General features: G+C 50.9%; 1 protein-coding gene across 1 annotated transcript; it reads right to left on the bottom strand.

Annotated features, from left to right (window-relative positions):
- Nucleotides 1-109: 109 nt before the first annotated feature.
- Nucleotides 110-4,980, bottom strand: LOC136521761 (probable phospholipid hydroperoxide glutathione peroxidase). The gene is made up of 6 exons (XM_066515537.1): nucleotides 4,657-4,980; nucleotides 3,193-3,269; nucleotides 3,037-3,098; nucleotides 2,115-2,233; nucleotides 1,825-1,992; nucleotides 110-346 (listed from the first exon to the last, which is right to left on the bottom strand). Exons 1-6 carry the CDS (start codon nucleotides 4,885-4,887, stop codon nucleotides 317-319), a joined length of 687 nt encoding a protein of 228 aa, XP_066371634.1. The 5' UTR covers nucleotides 4,888-4,980; the 3' UTR covers nucleotides 110-316.
- Nucleotides 4,981-17,790: the final 12,810 nt, after the last annotated feature.

The raw sequence follows: 17,790 nt of genomic DNA, 5'->3' as shown, positions 1-17,790 counted from the left end.
ATCTGGACTCGGTACACAAACCAACTACACCAAACTACAGGTGAACCCAAGTCAAGGATTCAGGATGCTCCCAGCCAGTGCACCCCATAAGCTAATCCATTGGGCAGAGTTTCATGGACAGATGAACTTCGGAGTTGATAGTCCAAAATCTAATATAGTCTCATGTTACATCTATAACCACGTATAGATAATGAATGAGTTATTTTACAAGAAAGAAACACAATACAGAAAATATATATAATTACGTATTACTCTAGCTTCTAGACGAGGCCTATATACAGTCATACAGATACTCAACTGAAAGACTTGGAAGTACTTATGCCGCAAGGAGTTTCTGGATGTCCTTCTGCAAGAAAATTCATAGCAAGGAGGCTGTGAGCAACGTGGAATGGTAATGTAAACCGAAAACCGCAGGGAGGTCGGCACAAAGGGTTTGGATTTCTTTCTTAAGCAAGTGGCCTAAGAAATCATAACCGCAAGAAGACAGGTGAGCGTGCGACTCGATAAAGCACAAAAGTGGGCATTTTAAAACTAAAACCAACCGAAAGATTTCAAAGCAGTGATGTCTTAATGCACTGAAATGTGACAGGAAAAACAGGTTGAAAGCAAAATTGTTGCTCAAATCAATGGGAAGATAAATGGAACAAGAACTGATGGGATCTGATTTCCACTTCAAAATGACAGCACAAAACACGATGAAAGTCGAAAACTGATCCATTACTACAACTTGAGAATATTTTATACCAAAGCCAGTACTGGATGCTTCTTTTGACAAAGCGAGCTCCAGAACATCAGTAAAAGTATATCCCAGTAAAACTAAAGTTCTTAGCCAAACAATCTTAATGCCACAGTTGGCATGCTCAGGGCTGCTTGAGCATGGGTGACTCGTGTATTAGTATTGTCACGACTTAATGGGGCGTACCCAGTGCAGAGAGCTCCCGCTCTGTGCGGGGTCTGGGGAAGGGTGTCAGTGGCAAGCCTTACCCTCGCTTGTGCAATGCGAGGAGACCGCGACTCGAACCCGGGACCTTCCGGTCACAGGCGGTAAGGCTCTACCGCGTGCACCAGACTCTACCGCTTGTCACGACTTAATGAGCACTGAGAAATTATTTCCTAGGCCCATTCTATTTGTCAGCACTGCCAAACACGAACTATTAGAGCCACATGGAAATTCCATATGAAGCTCTCTGTTATAACCTTATAGCCCAAGTGTGACAAGGTTAATTTCAGGTGGATGCACCAAGCACCCTAGTTGCCTACCTATCAAGTACTTTCTATGCTATTGGTGTACCAAGCACCAAGCATCAAGAAAAATTTAAAATGCCATTCCTCAAGATGGTCACTAAAGCAACTTTATGAGCAAAACATGTTGAATGACACTCCAAAAGATGCTCGTCTAAGTCATCATCCCCAAACGTGATGTACACAAAATCCATTATTGGGTCCACAGGTTGTTATTTTGTTCTATTCTATCTTTTATTTCAAATTTACTACGTAAAATCAGCAGTCGAGGACAAATTGATTTAATTCTTAGTTTAAATGATTCTTCAAAAATGTTTCATAGGTTATAGATATTATGATTACATGCTTCCGCTTAATTGACATATGATATGCTCACAAGATCACTACTTAATAGGGAAATGAATTATTGATAACACTGCATAGGCATATGCAATTAAGTGCCCATCACCTAATTAAGTACCTATCCCTTATAACCATATGGAAAAGAAAATGTTATTGAATTAGTGAATAACACATAGTCCAAAAATAGACTGAATATACAAAGAAGGTGTGACGTAGTAAGTTAGAGATGTAATCACGCACCTCAATCTGGAATGGTGAAGTTGTTGGTGGATATCTCTCAATAACTTTGCCATTCTTGTCCACTAAGAACTTCTCAAAATTCCACTTGACTAGATCACCCAAAAATCCTCCAGCACTGGACTTCAGAAATTTATAGATGGGGGCTGTATTAGATCCATTGACATCAACCTGACATTGTAGAAGGAAGAGCAAAAGACATCATGCACTAATATTTTTTATTAGTAAAGTCAGACAATGATAAGCAGGATAAACTATGGAACAGATGACTGAGCTGCCTGCAATTACCATACCTTGTCAAAAATAGGAAATTCAGCTTTGAATCTTGTACATGCAAACTGCTTAATCTGAGTATTTGATCCAGGTTCTTGTGCACCAAATTGATTGCAAGGAAATGCCAGAATCTCAAACCCTACATGTCAAATAAACTATTAAACAACACAATGCAGGATGTCAAATCTACTATTAACCCAAGAAGTCAAGGTTCATGCTAACATCAACATTTCCTTTTCATGTACCTGAGAGGAGAATGTGCATCAAAACTCTAAAGTTGACTTTTGGAACTAACTGTAGATTAGGGGAGGATCCTCTTCACAATGACAACATCTGGAATGGCTGTACACACTAAGGGGCTGACCAGCCCAAAAATCAAGCAGGGGTCTGGTAACTACTGTGCTTTTACAACTACCGTAGATAAGGCCCAACGTCCACTGAAACAGAAATATGAGTGTGGGCATGTGCCCTGGCTTGGATCAATGTGGGTCTGCCCCCACACAGATATATTAAGCAAGAACTACTCACTTATGATGACTCAAGAAATATATTTTTTTGCTACGACGACACAAGAAATATTGCAAAAATTAATAGAAACCTTTAAACTCCTAGACCTATGCTCACTCAGACAAGAAATCAGGACAATCAGCAAATGCATTGAGATGATCCAGTAGAATAGGCGTACTGGATATATGCGACAAACAAAAAGGTCACTTACATAATAACAAGAAAAGTGGCATAAACAAGAAACATCAGCATATATTAGAGTTAAACTGCTGGTTTTGATTGTGTGGTTTTATGAGATAATTAGGATCAAACGTACAATTGAAAGGGTACTGCTACTTAAATTTTGGCAACTCTTTTAATTGGAAATATAATGTCTAGTTTAGATTTCCTAAAATGATAAGTATACACAACATTGTTCAGTGCAAATTACCGTACCTTGAGTCTTGTACTTCTCATAGATATGAGATAGTTCAGTGTAATTTGCTGTTGTCAACCCACTGAGATTCACAGATGAATGCCAAGTTAAATGCCAGAAAATACTAAATAAATTACCATAGAATGTGGTTGGTGAAAGATTTTTCAATGAATTACCATTGAGAAGCAACGTTAACAACCAACAACACCTTATTCTTGAACTTTTTAAGAGGAACATCTTTTCCATCAATGTCCTGAAAAGTGAATAATTCTTTCAGGTACAAGTGCATACATATTCGATCTTATTAAGGTAAAGTACTAAAGTTATTTCTTCATGTATTCGTATGTAAGATGCCAATAAACTACAACATGTGGAGGAAAAGCATTGGGGAAACCTAAAATTCACAAACTTGAGATTTCACCACTTAACAAATGGTATCCCATAAAATTTCTCATAATAAGCTTTCTTTGTTTTACTTATTTTCACTGTGACCCTGCCTGATATTTTTGCAACTAACCACCCTGCTATTTTAAGTCATTCACTAGCATATAGCTGGTTAACTGGTCCAATAAGTCTAGGGCTACAAGAATTTCCTAATACATTCTAAAAACAATGATTTAAAATGCCCACCTTCAAACTTTGCATGCACCTTAAATTTGCCAATAAAGTTGAAAGGAGGAATAGGAATCAATCAATCGAAAATATGCACATGAATGAACACATTATCGAACAGCAATATCCATGGTGGGTTTAACACTTTCATCTTAAAGCATGACTCAGATGCAAACTTAATTCTATCACAATCACGCATCTGAAAAGAAGAGGTTTGTTCTGTGAAAGTTCAGCGAATCATCTAGTTGGTTAACATTACATGCCAACAAACGACAATATCCATTTTTATAATCCATTTTATAATTTATGTGGAATGGTAGTTGGAAAACAAGCACAGTATACTTTGCATCCTTAAAAGTCAGAAGAATGGAGAATCATTCAGTCTACTGCTACAACACTCTGCGCCCTTGATACCTAACCTTACTACCTTAGAAGGACCTGATCTGCAAAAGTGGTTGTGACTCTGTCAACCTGATTTGGCCAACTTCAGCCAAGTTCAACAACCCAAAAAAAACATGTATATCATAAAATTGAATTGGTCACGGTTACAAATTTGCGCCTACCTCAACAACTCCTTAGAACACATAATCCCATGAAACATTCTACGATTTGCAACACATTGCAACCCTGATAGTGATACTAATGTTGTCATACACATTCAGTAAACGCTTCAATAGCATCCACATGGTGGCTGTTTCAGCCGATTATCAAACATAACAGTCAGCGCCACGGAACACTTAAAACACCAATCATTACATGGTTGCAACGCCCCCACCGGCCACCTACCCCAACACCACCACCTCGATGCCTAATACAGATACAGTAACAGCGCGCAACAAGCAGCAAGACAAAAACAGTCTAAATCATACGGTGCTTCCATTACGCCCGCACAAACGATTTCAGGCATGTCAGCACGTCACAGCGCAACGCCATCCATTGGGGCCAGTGCAGCAGGCTATGGCAAAAAAAATCAAGTGGCCATGGCGAGCGGAAATCTCAATCTCAACAGAACAGAAGAAACAGGCCACCTTAACGGTGTAGTCGTAGATGCTCTTCTCGGTGGCGGCGGTGGCGTAGGCGACGCCGGGCGCCCGCCTGCGCGCCGCCGTACGCGGCGCCGCGACGGAGGCCCCAGCCCAGCCCGTCGGGTGATGCGGGAGACGCACGAAGGTGGATGCCGCTCCGGCGGCGGCCGCCGAGGGAAGCCGCGAGGCAGTCGCGGCGGCGGCGGGGAGGAGGCTAGTGAACGCGGGAGCCATGTGGCGCGCGGCGCTGGTAGGAGAGGCCGAGCAGGGGGTGCTGCGGTGGCGAATAAAGGCTGCGGGCGCCGGGCGGGGGTGGTGATGGGGGATTGGTGCTTGCTGGCGGAGACGGATTGGCTCGCGGCGATTCTGGTTAAGGACGGGACAAGCTTTTGTGGATATGCCTCTCAATTATGCTGTATTTCGTCATTTCAGGGGGAAATAAACGCAGGGTCAGTTCTACGTGAGGTGCTGTTGGGAAGATGGTGGACAATTATTGGGGCCAGATTTGGATAAATACAGGTCCATTTTTTTTTTCTAACTAAAAACGGGATCCCGCAGAGATGATAGATGGGAAACACTCTTTCCCATTTTCCGTCTAATTTCTATACTATTACTATAAATATAAAAATGAACGGAACACAAGTAGAAAACACGTCTCTTTTTTTTCATCACTATACATCAACTTTTGGCATTGAATGACGTGGGTTACATTTTCTAATAAGCGCTACTAATTGTCACTTGGCACTCAGATGTAGCTTGTAGTTTCTTTCATTGAGATTGGTTAGATAAAGGTTTGTACTTTTACACATGTTTACCCATATTTTCATCCTAGATTGCTTCTACGTACTCCCTCGAAATATAAGCATTTCTTAAGTCAGGTTATTTTATGTTTAATTAAATTTATTGAAAAAAGTCAATAATATCTAATGAGGATTATTAGATCCAGGTTACACAATTATAGGCATTGTAACTGTATTTAGTAGAAAAAACTATGGTCAAACTCACGATGTAGGGAATACTCCTTACTAGCAAGACAAAAAAAAATTGGATAATAACCACAGGCGGAGCTAGCATGGAAGACCCTCGCCCCCTCTTCTTTCTTCCTCTTGGCGCCTCATAGAGGAAGGTGACGCCGCCGAGCGCCGGTGGCACGACATGATCGCACGAAGCGACAAGGAATTGAAGAAGGTCAAGAGCTCGCTTGAGTCATAGCCCATCAGCCCACGTGTGGAGTGTCCCCAACTCATTAACTCCTGACCGGGCTCTCCCTCAATCTTTGATGGTCTTTCACTCTTCGGTTTGCATCAAGGGTTCAGCCATCTAGGGTGCGTGCAGCGACAGGGAGCAGTCGAGGGCAGCGGCACGGCGTGGGGCACGGACGAGGACGTCCCATATCGATCACTTGAGATCTTAACATAGCTCCGCCACTGATAACTATAATTACCTCACAGTTCATGTTTTTGTTGGTTTATTTAATTCCACATCGTTTTACTCTGGACAAGTTACATTAATTTTCAGGTCTAAAATCTCTCCTGATGATCAATTGGCAGATGTTTCATTTGGTGGGACCTTAGTATAAGCTGGGAACGCGTGCTTAATTTGTTTTAGGAAGATGCCGTGTTTTGCATGAAAAGAAATTGAATTTTGTTCTAAGTCTATTTTCCTAGTACGTATATGGCATTGCTGTAATTTTGGGATTTCCTAGGTGTGCGGGCGGGAACATGTAGTTCCAGTTGGTGATAGCCTAGCGGACACGTCAAATGCTGTGCGCGGAGCGAGGGTTGGTCTTCTTCAACGGGCCAGGGGCCCTGGGCCGCAGGGATGGACAGAAAAACTCATCTCCCATTTCCGTTTCTATATTTCTAGCAGAACAGGATCGGGTTTGGAAAAAAACGAAATTAAAAATGGGTGAGGATATATGGAAATACGGAAATAAATACGGACGGAGAGCCAGAAAAATAAGTTAGAATAACATGATCAAATATTCTTGAGTATACATGAACAAAGTCACAAAATAATATACACGTACGAAATTATTGGTCCAATATTTACTAGTATACTATCGGGTACTATAAGAAGGGTCCCCTAAGCAAAAACCGAAAAAATCGCTTAGACCCCGTCAGAATCAGAGCCAAGAGATAACTATTGGCTATCCCCCGGCCTTGTCCGAGGCCACCGAATCTCCGCCTCGCTCGAGGCCTCGCACGAGGGGCCTCGGACGGTCTACCGATTTTCCGCCTCGCTCGAGGCCTCGCACGAAAGGCCTCGGACGGGGAACCGATTCTCCGTCTCTCCCGAGGCCCCGCGCGTACAGCCTCGGACGAGATGCCGATTCTCCGTCTCGCTCGAAGCCGGCTCGGCAATAACCCAGTCGCCTCTGCCTCGATCGATCACCACAACAGAGCGTCGCGTCTAATTAATGCGACCAACCACTCCCGCAACATCAGACGGACGACGGCTCGACACAGCAGAGCAGCCGACGAGACGGGAAGTCGCATCAGCACCATACCGTCCGGGACAGGATAGGGTAGGGGTTGCCGGCCGCTGTGCTCGATACTGTGCCCACGACCAGCACCCACACTGCACTGTGCTACCTAACCCCTGCTCCAGGAACAACGCGGCGTGGGGAGTCCAGTCCGGGTCACTATAGCCTCGGAATCAGTGTACATGGCCAACTGCTCCCTCCACGCCTCGGCAATCTACTTCAGGGTCTTGGCAACCTCGGGATTCACGCCCGCCGAGCCCCCCACGATGGCTCGGCCTCGGCACCAACTGAGCCTCGGCTCTTCACGCGGTCAACATACAGCGACCGGCACATCGCCCGCCAGGCCCTGCGTCAAGCTATCACTAGAGCTCCCATGTCGCACAGGATCGGACGTGACCGGCGCGTTGCTCCAGCACTCTAAGGGCCGGACCACTCCATCGACCATGCCATCATAGGCTACAGGGCTCGGACATGCCGCCTCTGTTCGCACGACGCCACGTAGCTAACACATGTATCACCCCTGTCCCCCCTTCAACTATAAAAGGGAGGGATCGGGGCTGTTTCTATGAGAGGACAGACTGACCCTGATGCTCACAGACACTCAGGTATAGACGAGCTCACGAGATAGACAAACACGCATAGGAAGAAGAACAGACAAACTCACTCACTTACGCGCAAGCAACACTCTGTCACACACACGCTTTCCCGCGGCCTGAGATCAACGTCTCAAGCAAGTCACATCGCTCCACGCAGAGACCTGGGACTAATTCCCTCTCTCGCCCTGCTTGTAACCCCTGACTACAAGCACCTCGGTGCAAGGAATACAAGATCGATCTCTCAGACTGGACGTAGGGCACCTATCGCCTGAACTAGTATAAACCTTGTGTCTCTTTACATCACCATCCAGGATTAGGGGCACGCAGTACATTTTCACTAGTTGGTTGAGGGCCCGCCGGTCCAAAACACCGATAGTTGGCGCGCCAGGTAGAGGAACTACTGCGTGTCATCTTCGTCATCCCGACAAGTTCCGGATGGCAGACCCCGTGCGACCACTGCGTCTCGGCACGATAATCTGGTTCGGGAGCCTAGAGTTCATGTCTCTAGGACATGAGTACGATATGGTACTCCTCTCACCCAGAATCCCACTGATCGTCGACGACGTCACGCCCCAGCAGCCTAGGCGCAGGCGGCACCTAGGCCACCGCTCTCATCACGCTCGCCAGGCGTGGCACGGGCGGGACCACCCCGGCACCGTGCAAGCTCAGGGCGACGCGCCGCGCTCCACCGATATCCCACGCCCAGCTGTTGGCACAAGGTCCCTGGTTGGGGACCTGTCTAGCCTGAGCCTGAACAAGAGAAAGACGCTGGTGGCGCGCGGCGACGCCCCGTCATCAAGCTCTGCCCCGCCACCTCCTGAGGAGTCAACTTCGGCGGAGCAAAACCTGGCGATGGCACCATCCCCATACCCCTTCGGGTTGAGAAATGCCGCCGCCACCTATGCTTCCGCCTACGCTTCTGCTCACGCGGAGCCCTCAGGACGCCACCAACGCTTCGCCCTCGACTTCGACACCATGACTTCGACTCACATCCACACTGACTCCTCGGAGGAGGACAAGGCGTGGGCCGGAGCGGACTTCTTCGGACTTCGCGACCCTAAAGCCATGCACCGCTTCCTGGCCGCGAGCGACTACTGCTTCGGCTACTCCGACTCTGACGACGAAGGCACTTACGATCTCACTCGTGAGTGCTTCCACGTCGGACTCGGGATGCTGAGCATAGGCGATGAGGATGAGGGGGCAGGCAACCATTCCCCGCTTCGCCAGGGGGCAGGCGACGCCACACCTCCACGCGTTGTCCCACCGGCAGCGCGGAACGGGAACCTTGCCCCCGGACAACTTTGACGCCCGGACCTAGAACAACTCCGAGAGCTTCAGGCCAATGTTGAACAAGACTGACTCCTCCTGCAGTAGCTTTGAGACACTCTCGAGCAGGAGCAGCAAGGTCGCGGTGATGGCGTAGGAGCCCGGCGGAGGGCCCGCGACGTCCACCACCGCATCAACGACGATGAAGGGGGTGAGCAACCCCCAATCTTCAATTGCGCTAGCCAGAACATCGCGGCTGCGGCAATGCTAGTCCGAACGATGCCCGAGCCCTCTACCACGGAGGGGCGACGGGTCCGCGGTGAGCTCTAGGATCTCCTCAAGACCGCCTGAAAGCTCTAGTTTGGTTTTGGTGTATTGATGAAATCCTAAGTGCTAACCTAGTTTATCAAGTGATCATGACATAGGTAGCACACTTCAAGTAGAGAAGAAAATGAAGATCATAACATGACAATGGTGATAGCATGGAGATGATCAAGGGCTTAAACTTGAAGAGAAGAAAGAGAAAAACAAAAAGCTCAAGGCAAAGGTATAACTTGTAGGAGCTATTTTGTTTTGGTGATCAAGACACTTAGAGAGTGTGATCACATTTAGGTTTGATAGCCGTACTATTAAGAGGGGTGAAACCCGTATCGAAATGCGGTTATCAAAGTGCCACTAGATGCTCTAACTCATTGCATATGCATTTAAGATCTAGTGGAGTGCTAACACCCTTGATAATATTTGTGAAAATATGCTAACACATGTGCACAAGGTGTGTGCAGGGTTGAGATGGGTGGTGATGAAATGCCTATTTTCTATTACGCCGGATGCAAATTCTTGGTGGTTGGCACATTGGAGCAATGGTGGAGAAGATAGAAGTGAGAACAGAGCTGATGCCAGCGTCGGTCTAGTGACCGGACGCTGAATCTAGAAGCACCGGACGCTGACTGCCTGCGTCCGGTCGCGTTGACTGTCGGTACAGTGGCTAGGGTTTACCACCGGACGTTGGCTGTGTCCGATCGAGGTGGACCGGACGCGTCCGGTTGAGGAAAACCAGGTTTCGACCCTTACTGTACTCGACCGGACGCTAAGGTTCCAACGTCCGGTCAGTTTTAACCGGAGCGTCCGGTCAGCGTCATAACCGTTGGAATCCGACGAACAACGTTTGCAGCTGATGACACGTGGCGTCCATCTATGGACCGGACGCTGAGTCTAGGGTCCGGTCAAGTGGACCGGAGCGTCCGGTCAGAGCGCGTTTTGCCCAGTGAAGGGGTATAACGGCTCTATTTGTTTGGGGCTCTATTTATAGCCCCATGGCCGGCTCAAGGGAGCTCTCTTGCACATTTTCATTGACATAGCAACCTTGTGAGCCTAGCCAAAGGACTCCCACTCATCTACATCATTGATTCATCATCATAGTGAGATTGAGAGTGATCCAAGTGCATTGCTTGAGTGATTGCATCTAGAGGCACTTAGTGATCGTGTTTCGCTGCGGATTTTGCTTGTTACTCTTGGTGGTTGCCGCCACCTAGACGGCTTGGAGCAGCGATGATCGTCGAGTGGAGGTGGTGATTGTCTCTGGCTCCGATTATGGTGATTGTGAGGGGTTCTTGACCTTTCCCCGGCGGAGCGCTAAAAGGTACTCTAGTGGATTGCTCGTGGCTTGTGTGATCCTCATCTTGTGTTGGTTGTGCGGCACCTTATTGAGGGTTTGGCGTGTGAAGCCAATTAGCGCGTGAACCTCCAAGTGAGTGAATTGTTACGACGAGGACTAGCTTGCCGGCAAGCAAGTGAACCTCGGTAAAAATCATTGTGTTCATCATTGATTCCGAGATGATTGGTCTTCATTGTTATTCATCTTTGTGATTGATTGGTTCTTCATCTACACGGCGGTATAACTATCCTAACCACTCTCTTTACTTTACCGCAAACTAGTTGACAAGCTCTTTAGTGTAGCTAGTTGTGAGAGCTTGCTTGCTTGGTTGGTGTGGCTCTTTAGTTAGCCTTTGAGAGCACACTAACATAGGGTAGTGTCATTGCTCTTGTGTGAATTGACACTATCTAAACTAGAATTGTGGTAGGTGGCTTGCATTTTGAGTAGGCTAGCGCAACACTCGCTTCGCCTCATAATTGTCTAACCATTTGGTTAAGTGTTGTTGTAGAAATTTTTATTAGGCTATTCACCCCCCTCTAGCCATTAGGACCTTTCACCGCCGCGGTGCAGTAGGCCAAGAGTTCTGCCTCTCAACGGCGCGGAGGCACCTCGGACCTTCCCATGGCACCGCCTTGGCAGGATAGGGAGGCCTCGGTTTGTCCCGAGCCCGCTCGGGCACCGACAATCAACAGGGTCCCCTTGCTGCACGACCGCTTCGGCAACTGACACGAGGCGCAGGGCGACCACAAGGTGGTCAATAGGCGATGGCGCCACGACAATGAGGGGCCCGCCCGGGGCTACCATCCACACCGAGGTGGCCGCTATGATAGTAGGGAAGACCGCAGTCCTTCCCCTGAGCCACCTGGTCCTCGAGTCTTTAGCAGAGCCATCCGTGCTGCTCATTTTTCGGTCCGGTTTCGGCAACCGGCCAACCTCACGAAGTACAGTGGTGAAACTAATCCTGAACTTTGGCTGGCCAATTACCGCCTGGCTTGTCAGCTAGGTGGCGTGGACGATGACCTGCTCATCATCCGCAACCTCCCGTTGTTCCTGTCAGACTCGGCGCGAGCCTGGCTTGAACATCTCCCTCCCTCGTAGATCCACGACTGGCGTGACTTGGTAAGGGTCTTCATCGAGAACTTTCAGGGCATATACGTGTGCCCTGGGAACTCCTGGGACCTCAAAAGTTGTCGCAAGAATCCGGTGGTTCTCCAGGAAATGCACTGAGTTGCCAAGCGTTGGCGACTTGGAAATCATCCAGGCTTTCCTCTCCGGCACCACCTACCAAGACCTGGTCTGAGAATTGGGCTGGAACATGCCAACCTCGACGGCCGCACTCCTCGACATCGCCACCAACTTCGCCTTGGGCGAAGAGGCCGTTGGGGCCATCTTCCCTAACAACGACGCCAAGGGGAAGCGGAGGGATGAGGCCCCCGGGGCCTCAGCTCCCCACCTCCCAAGAAAAAGAAGAAGGGTCGCCAGGGGAAGCAGGAAGTCCTTAAAGCTAGCCTGGTCACGACCGCAGAGCGCAAGAATCCCCAAGGCCCTAGAGGCTCCGGGCTCTTCGACGATATGCTTAAGAAACCCTGCCCTTACCACCAGGGCCTGGTGAAGCATGCCCTCGAGGAGTGCACCATGCTCCGGCGTTACTATGCCAAGCTCGGGCTCCTCAACGACGATGCCAAGAGGAGGGGCACCGGCGACAGGGATGACGACAAGGACGATGGGTTCCCCGAGGTGCACAACGCCTTCATGATCTTCGGCGGGCCTTCAGCGTGCCTCACGGCACGCCGGTGGAAGAGGGAGCACTGGGAGGTCTTCTCGGTGAAGGTGGCCGCTCCTCGGTACCTCAACTGGTCTCAGGAGGCGATCACCTTTGACTGGGATGACCATCCCAATTATGTCCCGAACCCCGGGTAGTACACACTTGTCGTTGACCCTATCATCGGCAACACCCGGCTCACTAAGGTATTGATGGACGGAGGCAGCGGCCTCAACATCCTCTATGCCAACACCCTAGAGCTCCTAGAGCTCGACCAGTCGCAGCTCCGAGGTGACGCCACGCCTTTCCACGGCATTGTGCCGGGGAAACGCACGTGGCCCCTTGGGCGCATTGACCTGCCCGTCTGCTTCGGTACTCCCTCCAACTACCGCAGGGAGGTCCTCACCTTCGAGGTGGTTAGGTTTAAGGGAACGTACCACGCCATCCTAGGGCGTCCATGCTACGCCAAGTTCATGGTGGTCCCCAACTACACCTACCTCAAGCTCAAGATGTCGGGCCCCAATGGAGTCATCACTGTCGAGTCCATGTACGAGCATGCATACGACTACGACGTCGAGTGCATCGAGTACGCCGAGGCTATCGTAGAGGCCGAGACCCTCATCGTCAACCTTGACCGACTCGGTAGCGAGGCGCCCGACTCCAAGCGTCGCGCCGGGACTTTCGAGCCCAACGGAGGCCGTCAAGCTCGTCCCGGTCGACCCCACCTGCCCCGACGACCGGGCGCTGAGGATCAGCACCACCCTCGACATCAAATAGGAAGCCGGGCTCATCGACTTTCTTCGCACAAATGCCGATATGTTCACGTGGAGTCCCTCGGACATGCCGGGCATACCGAGGGAGGTCGCCGAGCACGCCTTGGACATTCGGGCCGGCTCCAGGTCGGTGAAGCAGCGCTTGCGCCGATTCAACGAGGAAAAGCGTAGGGCCATCGGTGAGGAGGTGCAGAAGCTTTTGGCGGCTGGATTCATCAAAGAAGTGTCTCATCTGGAGTGGTTAGCTAATCCTGTATTAGTTAAGAAGAAAAATGGGAAGTGGAGAATGTGTGTAGACTACACCGGTCTATACAAAGCATGTCCAAAAGTCCCTTTCCTATTACCTCGAATCGACCAAATCATTGACTCCACTACGGGATGTGAAACCCTATCCTTCCTTGATACGTATTCCGGTTACCATCAGATCAATATGAAAGAGTCTGACCAGCTCGCGACTTCTTTCATCACACCATTTGGCATGTACTGCTATGTGACTATGCCATTCGGCCTTAGAAACGCAGGGGCCACATACCAGCGGTGCATGACCCATGTCTTTGGTGAGCACATCGGGCGGACCATCGAGGCCTATGTGGACGACATCGTGGTCAAGTCTAGGAAGGCCAGTGATCTTGTCAGCGACTTGGAAATAGCCTTTAGATGCCTCAGGGAAAAGGGCATCAAGCTCAACCCTGAGAAGTGTGTCTTCGGGGTCCCCCAAGGCATGCTCTTAGGATTTATAGTCTCAGAACACGGCATCGAAGCCAACCCGGAGAAGGTCTCGGCCATGACCAACATGGGGATGATCCGAGACCTCAAGGGAATACAGAGGGTTATGGGATGCCTTGCGGCCCTGAGCCGCTTCATCTCGCGCCTTGGCAAAAAAGGCTTGCCTCTGTACCGCCTCTTGAGGAAATCGGAACATTTTTCTTGGACCCCCGAGGCCTCGGCAAACTCAAGGCATTGCTCACCAATCCTCCCGTCCTAGTACCGCTGGCCAAGGGTGAGGCCCTCTTACTCTACGTCACCGCAACGACCCAAGTGGTCAGCGCGGCCATAGTGGTCGAGAGACAGGAAGAGGGGAATGCTCTACCCATCCAACGATCTGTTTACTTCATCAGCAAAGTGCTCTTCGAGACCAAAACACGCTACCCCCACATCCAAAAACTGATCTACGCCATGGTCTTGGCTCGACGCAAGCTGCGTCACTACTTCGAGTCCCACCAGGTGACCGTGGTATCGTCTTTCCCCCTGGGAGAGATAATCCATAACCGGGAGGCCTCGGGTAGGATAGCCAAGTGGGCCATCGAACTCATGGGGGAGGCTCTATCCTTTGCACCTTGGAAAGCAATTAAATCTCAGGTCTTGGCTGATTTCATGGCAGAGTGGACCAACACCCAACTGCCACCTGCTCAAGTCCAGGCAGAATGCTAGACCATGTACTTCGACAGGTCCCTGATGAAGATCAGGGTGGGCGCGGGTCTGCTCTTCATCTCACCCCTCGGAGTACACATGCGCTACATGATTTGGCTCCACTTCGCCGCCTCCAACAACGCAGCCGAGTACGAAGCCCTCGTCAACGGCTTGTAGATCGCCATCGAACTTGGAGTACAGCATCTCGACGTACGGGGCGATTCACAGCTCGTTGTCGATCAAGTGATGAAGGAGTCGAACTGCCATGACCTCAAAATGGAGGCATACTGCAAGCTGGTACGTCACCTTGAAGACCAGTTCGACGGTCTCGAACTCAACCACATCGCGTGTAAATTCAACGAGGCCGTGGATGAACTGGCAAAGATGGCGTCGGCGCGGGCCCCGGTCCCCCCGAACGTCTTTGCCAGAGACCTCCATAAACCTTCCATCGACTGTGCCTCGGTGGCGAAAGAGGGCCCAGCGGTCGAGGCCCCCTCTATCACCGAGACTCCTTCGGCCGAGCCCTAGGTCATGGAAGTCAACACGGAGCCTCCCGAGGCCAACCAGGGCACGGACTAGTGAGTCCCATTCCTTGACTGCCTCATCCAAGGAGAGCTTCCCGCTGATAGGACCGAAGCCCGACGGCTTGCTCGGTGTGCCAAGACTTACGTTCTCAACGACGGCGAATTGTACATGCGAAGCCCATCTGGCGTCCTCCAACGATGCATCACTACCTAGGCAGGTCGAGCCCTACTTTGGGACTTGCACGTGGGAGCCTGCGGGCACCATGCAGCGCCTTGGACGCTCGTCAGAAATGCTTTTCGCCAAGGGTTCTACTGGCCAACGGCTGTTGCTGACGCCACCAAGCTAGTACGCTCCTACGAGGGATGCCAGTACTATGCGCGGCAGACGCATCTCCCGGCCCAAGCTCTCCAAACCATCCCCATCACATGGCCGTTTGCCGTGTGGGGGCTCGACATGGTTGGGCCTCTGTAGAAGGCCCCCGGGGGCTTCACCCATCTGCTGGTAGCAATCAATAAGCTCTCCAAGTGGATCAAGGCTCGTCCTATCAATCGAATCCACTCCGACCTGTTGGGGTCAGTAACCGAATGGAGAAGGCCGTCGTTGACAAGCGACTGGAGCGTCTCCATGGATACGTCGGACTGACCCCAAGCATCCGCCTCAATGACAACAGTGCCAGCCATGAGTGCAGTGGAGAATGCAACTACGGCGGTAAGCCTCTCTCTCTCTGCCTCGCCCTTCTCCCTTCTTCTCCCCGGTGCTCTCTGTTCCTAGCAACGGCTCAAGGGTGGCAAAGGCGAATGTAGGCAAGGTAAGGAGGAGAGGGGCGAGGCTCATCACATATTTATGCAGGAAGGGGGCGAAACAGACGGGCGATGAAATCAGAGAAGTTTCCCTCAGATCCGGCATAGTTAATCTAGATCCGATTTAACTGCCCACACACCCACCTTTTCCTTATTAATCGTGTGAACAGTTATGTTCCATCCACTGACAGAGCGTTGCGTCCGACCGCAGCAGCGGCAGGCGCTGTTCTGCCTCCCTGAGAAAATCGCCTCAAAAGGCATGCCTGCCATTGTCAAGCCGATAGGGGGGGGGGAATATCCCCCACCCGATTCCTTTCAGACGAAGGAACTAGGCACCGAGCCTGTTACGGTCTAGGGGTTCGAAGGCTGGGCCCCCGAGGGTTTCAACAGTCGCCCCAGGGCAACAAAGTCAGGGACGACTACGGGCGAGCCCATACGGGGCCGAGGCCCAAGCAAGCGAAATGCTTAGGATGCCCTAAGTCGTGTCCGAGACCGGCAGGGAGGTCTCCGAATGGGATCCCACCGTAGGGAGGCACCGAGCCACCGGGGTCCATCGAACGGCCCCGGCACCCACTAGAAAAGCCCTCTGGTACTCTTGGAGTGTGTCTCTGGACCGCTAGCCGACCCCTATCGAATGGGGCATGGGCCTCCACTCAGACTTACCCGATAACAGCTCACCGAAAGTGTCACCGCTCGCGCCCACTGAGGGTAGCCTGGCATATTCCACCCCTCCTTTTGAATGAAAAGGATGTGCGAGGGTCGCACAAAAAGCCAGGGGAACCCCTGACGGCCCTCTCGCTCCATGCAGAGGCTAGGGGGCTCTTCCTACAAACTTGCTGAGATCCAGCGACCCAGGCTCGCACGCGAGGGCTCGGCAAACAACCCCTCCTTCCGAATGAAAAGGATGCGTGAGGGTCGCATAAAAAGCCAGGGGAACCCCTGATGACCCTCTCGCTCCATGCAGAGGCTAGGGGGCTCTTCCTGTAAACTTACCGAGACCTAGTGACCCAGGCTCGCACGCGAGGGCTCGGCAAACAACCCCTCCTTCCGAATGAAAAGGATGCGCGAGGGTCGCACAAAAAGCCAGGGGAACCCCGAACGGCCCTCTTGCTCCGTGCAGAGGCTAGGGGGCTCTTCCTACAAACTTGCCGAGACCCAGCGACTCAGGCTCGCACACGAGGGCTCGGCAAACAACCCTTCCGTCCGAACGAAAAGGACGCGCAGGGTCACACAAAAAGCCAGGGGAACCCTTGATCGCCCTCTCGCTCCATGCAGAGGCTCGGGGGCTCTTCCTGCAACTAGGTCAAAGACAAGCAACCCGAACTCGTAGGAAAAAACACGATAAAGGGCACCGAGCCCGTTACGGTCCAGGGGTTCGAAGGCTGGGCCCCCGAGGGTTTCGACAGCCGCCCCAGGGTAGCAGAGTCAGGGACAACTATAGGCGAGCCTGTGCATGGCCAAGGCCTGAGCAAACGATCGCTCGAGACGCCCTAAGTCGTGTCTGAGACCGGCAGGGAGGTCTCTGAATGAGATCTCATCGTAGGGAGGCACCGAGCCACCGGGGCCCATCGAACGGCCCTGGCACCCACTAGAGAAGCCCTCTAGTACTCTTGGAGTGCGTCTCTGGACCGCTAGCCGACCCCTATCAAATAGGGCACGGGCCTCCACTCGGACTTACTCGATAACAGCTCAACGGAGGTGTCACTGCTCGCGCCCACCGAGGGTAGCATGGCACCGTCCACCCCTCATTCCGAACGAAAAGGATGCGTGAGGGCTGCACAAAAAAGACAGGGAAACTCCTGATCGACCTCTTGCTCCACGCAAAGGCTCGGGGGCTCTTCCTGCAATCGAACCGAGGCCCAGCGA

This window comes from Miscanthus floridulus, chromosome 18, assembly GCF_019320115.1.
Source record: "Miscanthus floridulus cultivar M001 chromosome 18, ASM1932011v1, whole genome shotgun sequence".
Taxonomy (NCBI): domain Eukaryota; kingdom Viridiplantae; phylum Streptophyta; class Magnoliopsida; order Poales; family Poaceae; genus Miscanthus; species Miscanthus floridulus.
This window is presented reverse-complemented; position numbering and strand designations above follow the sequence as displayed.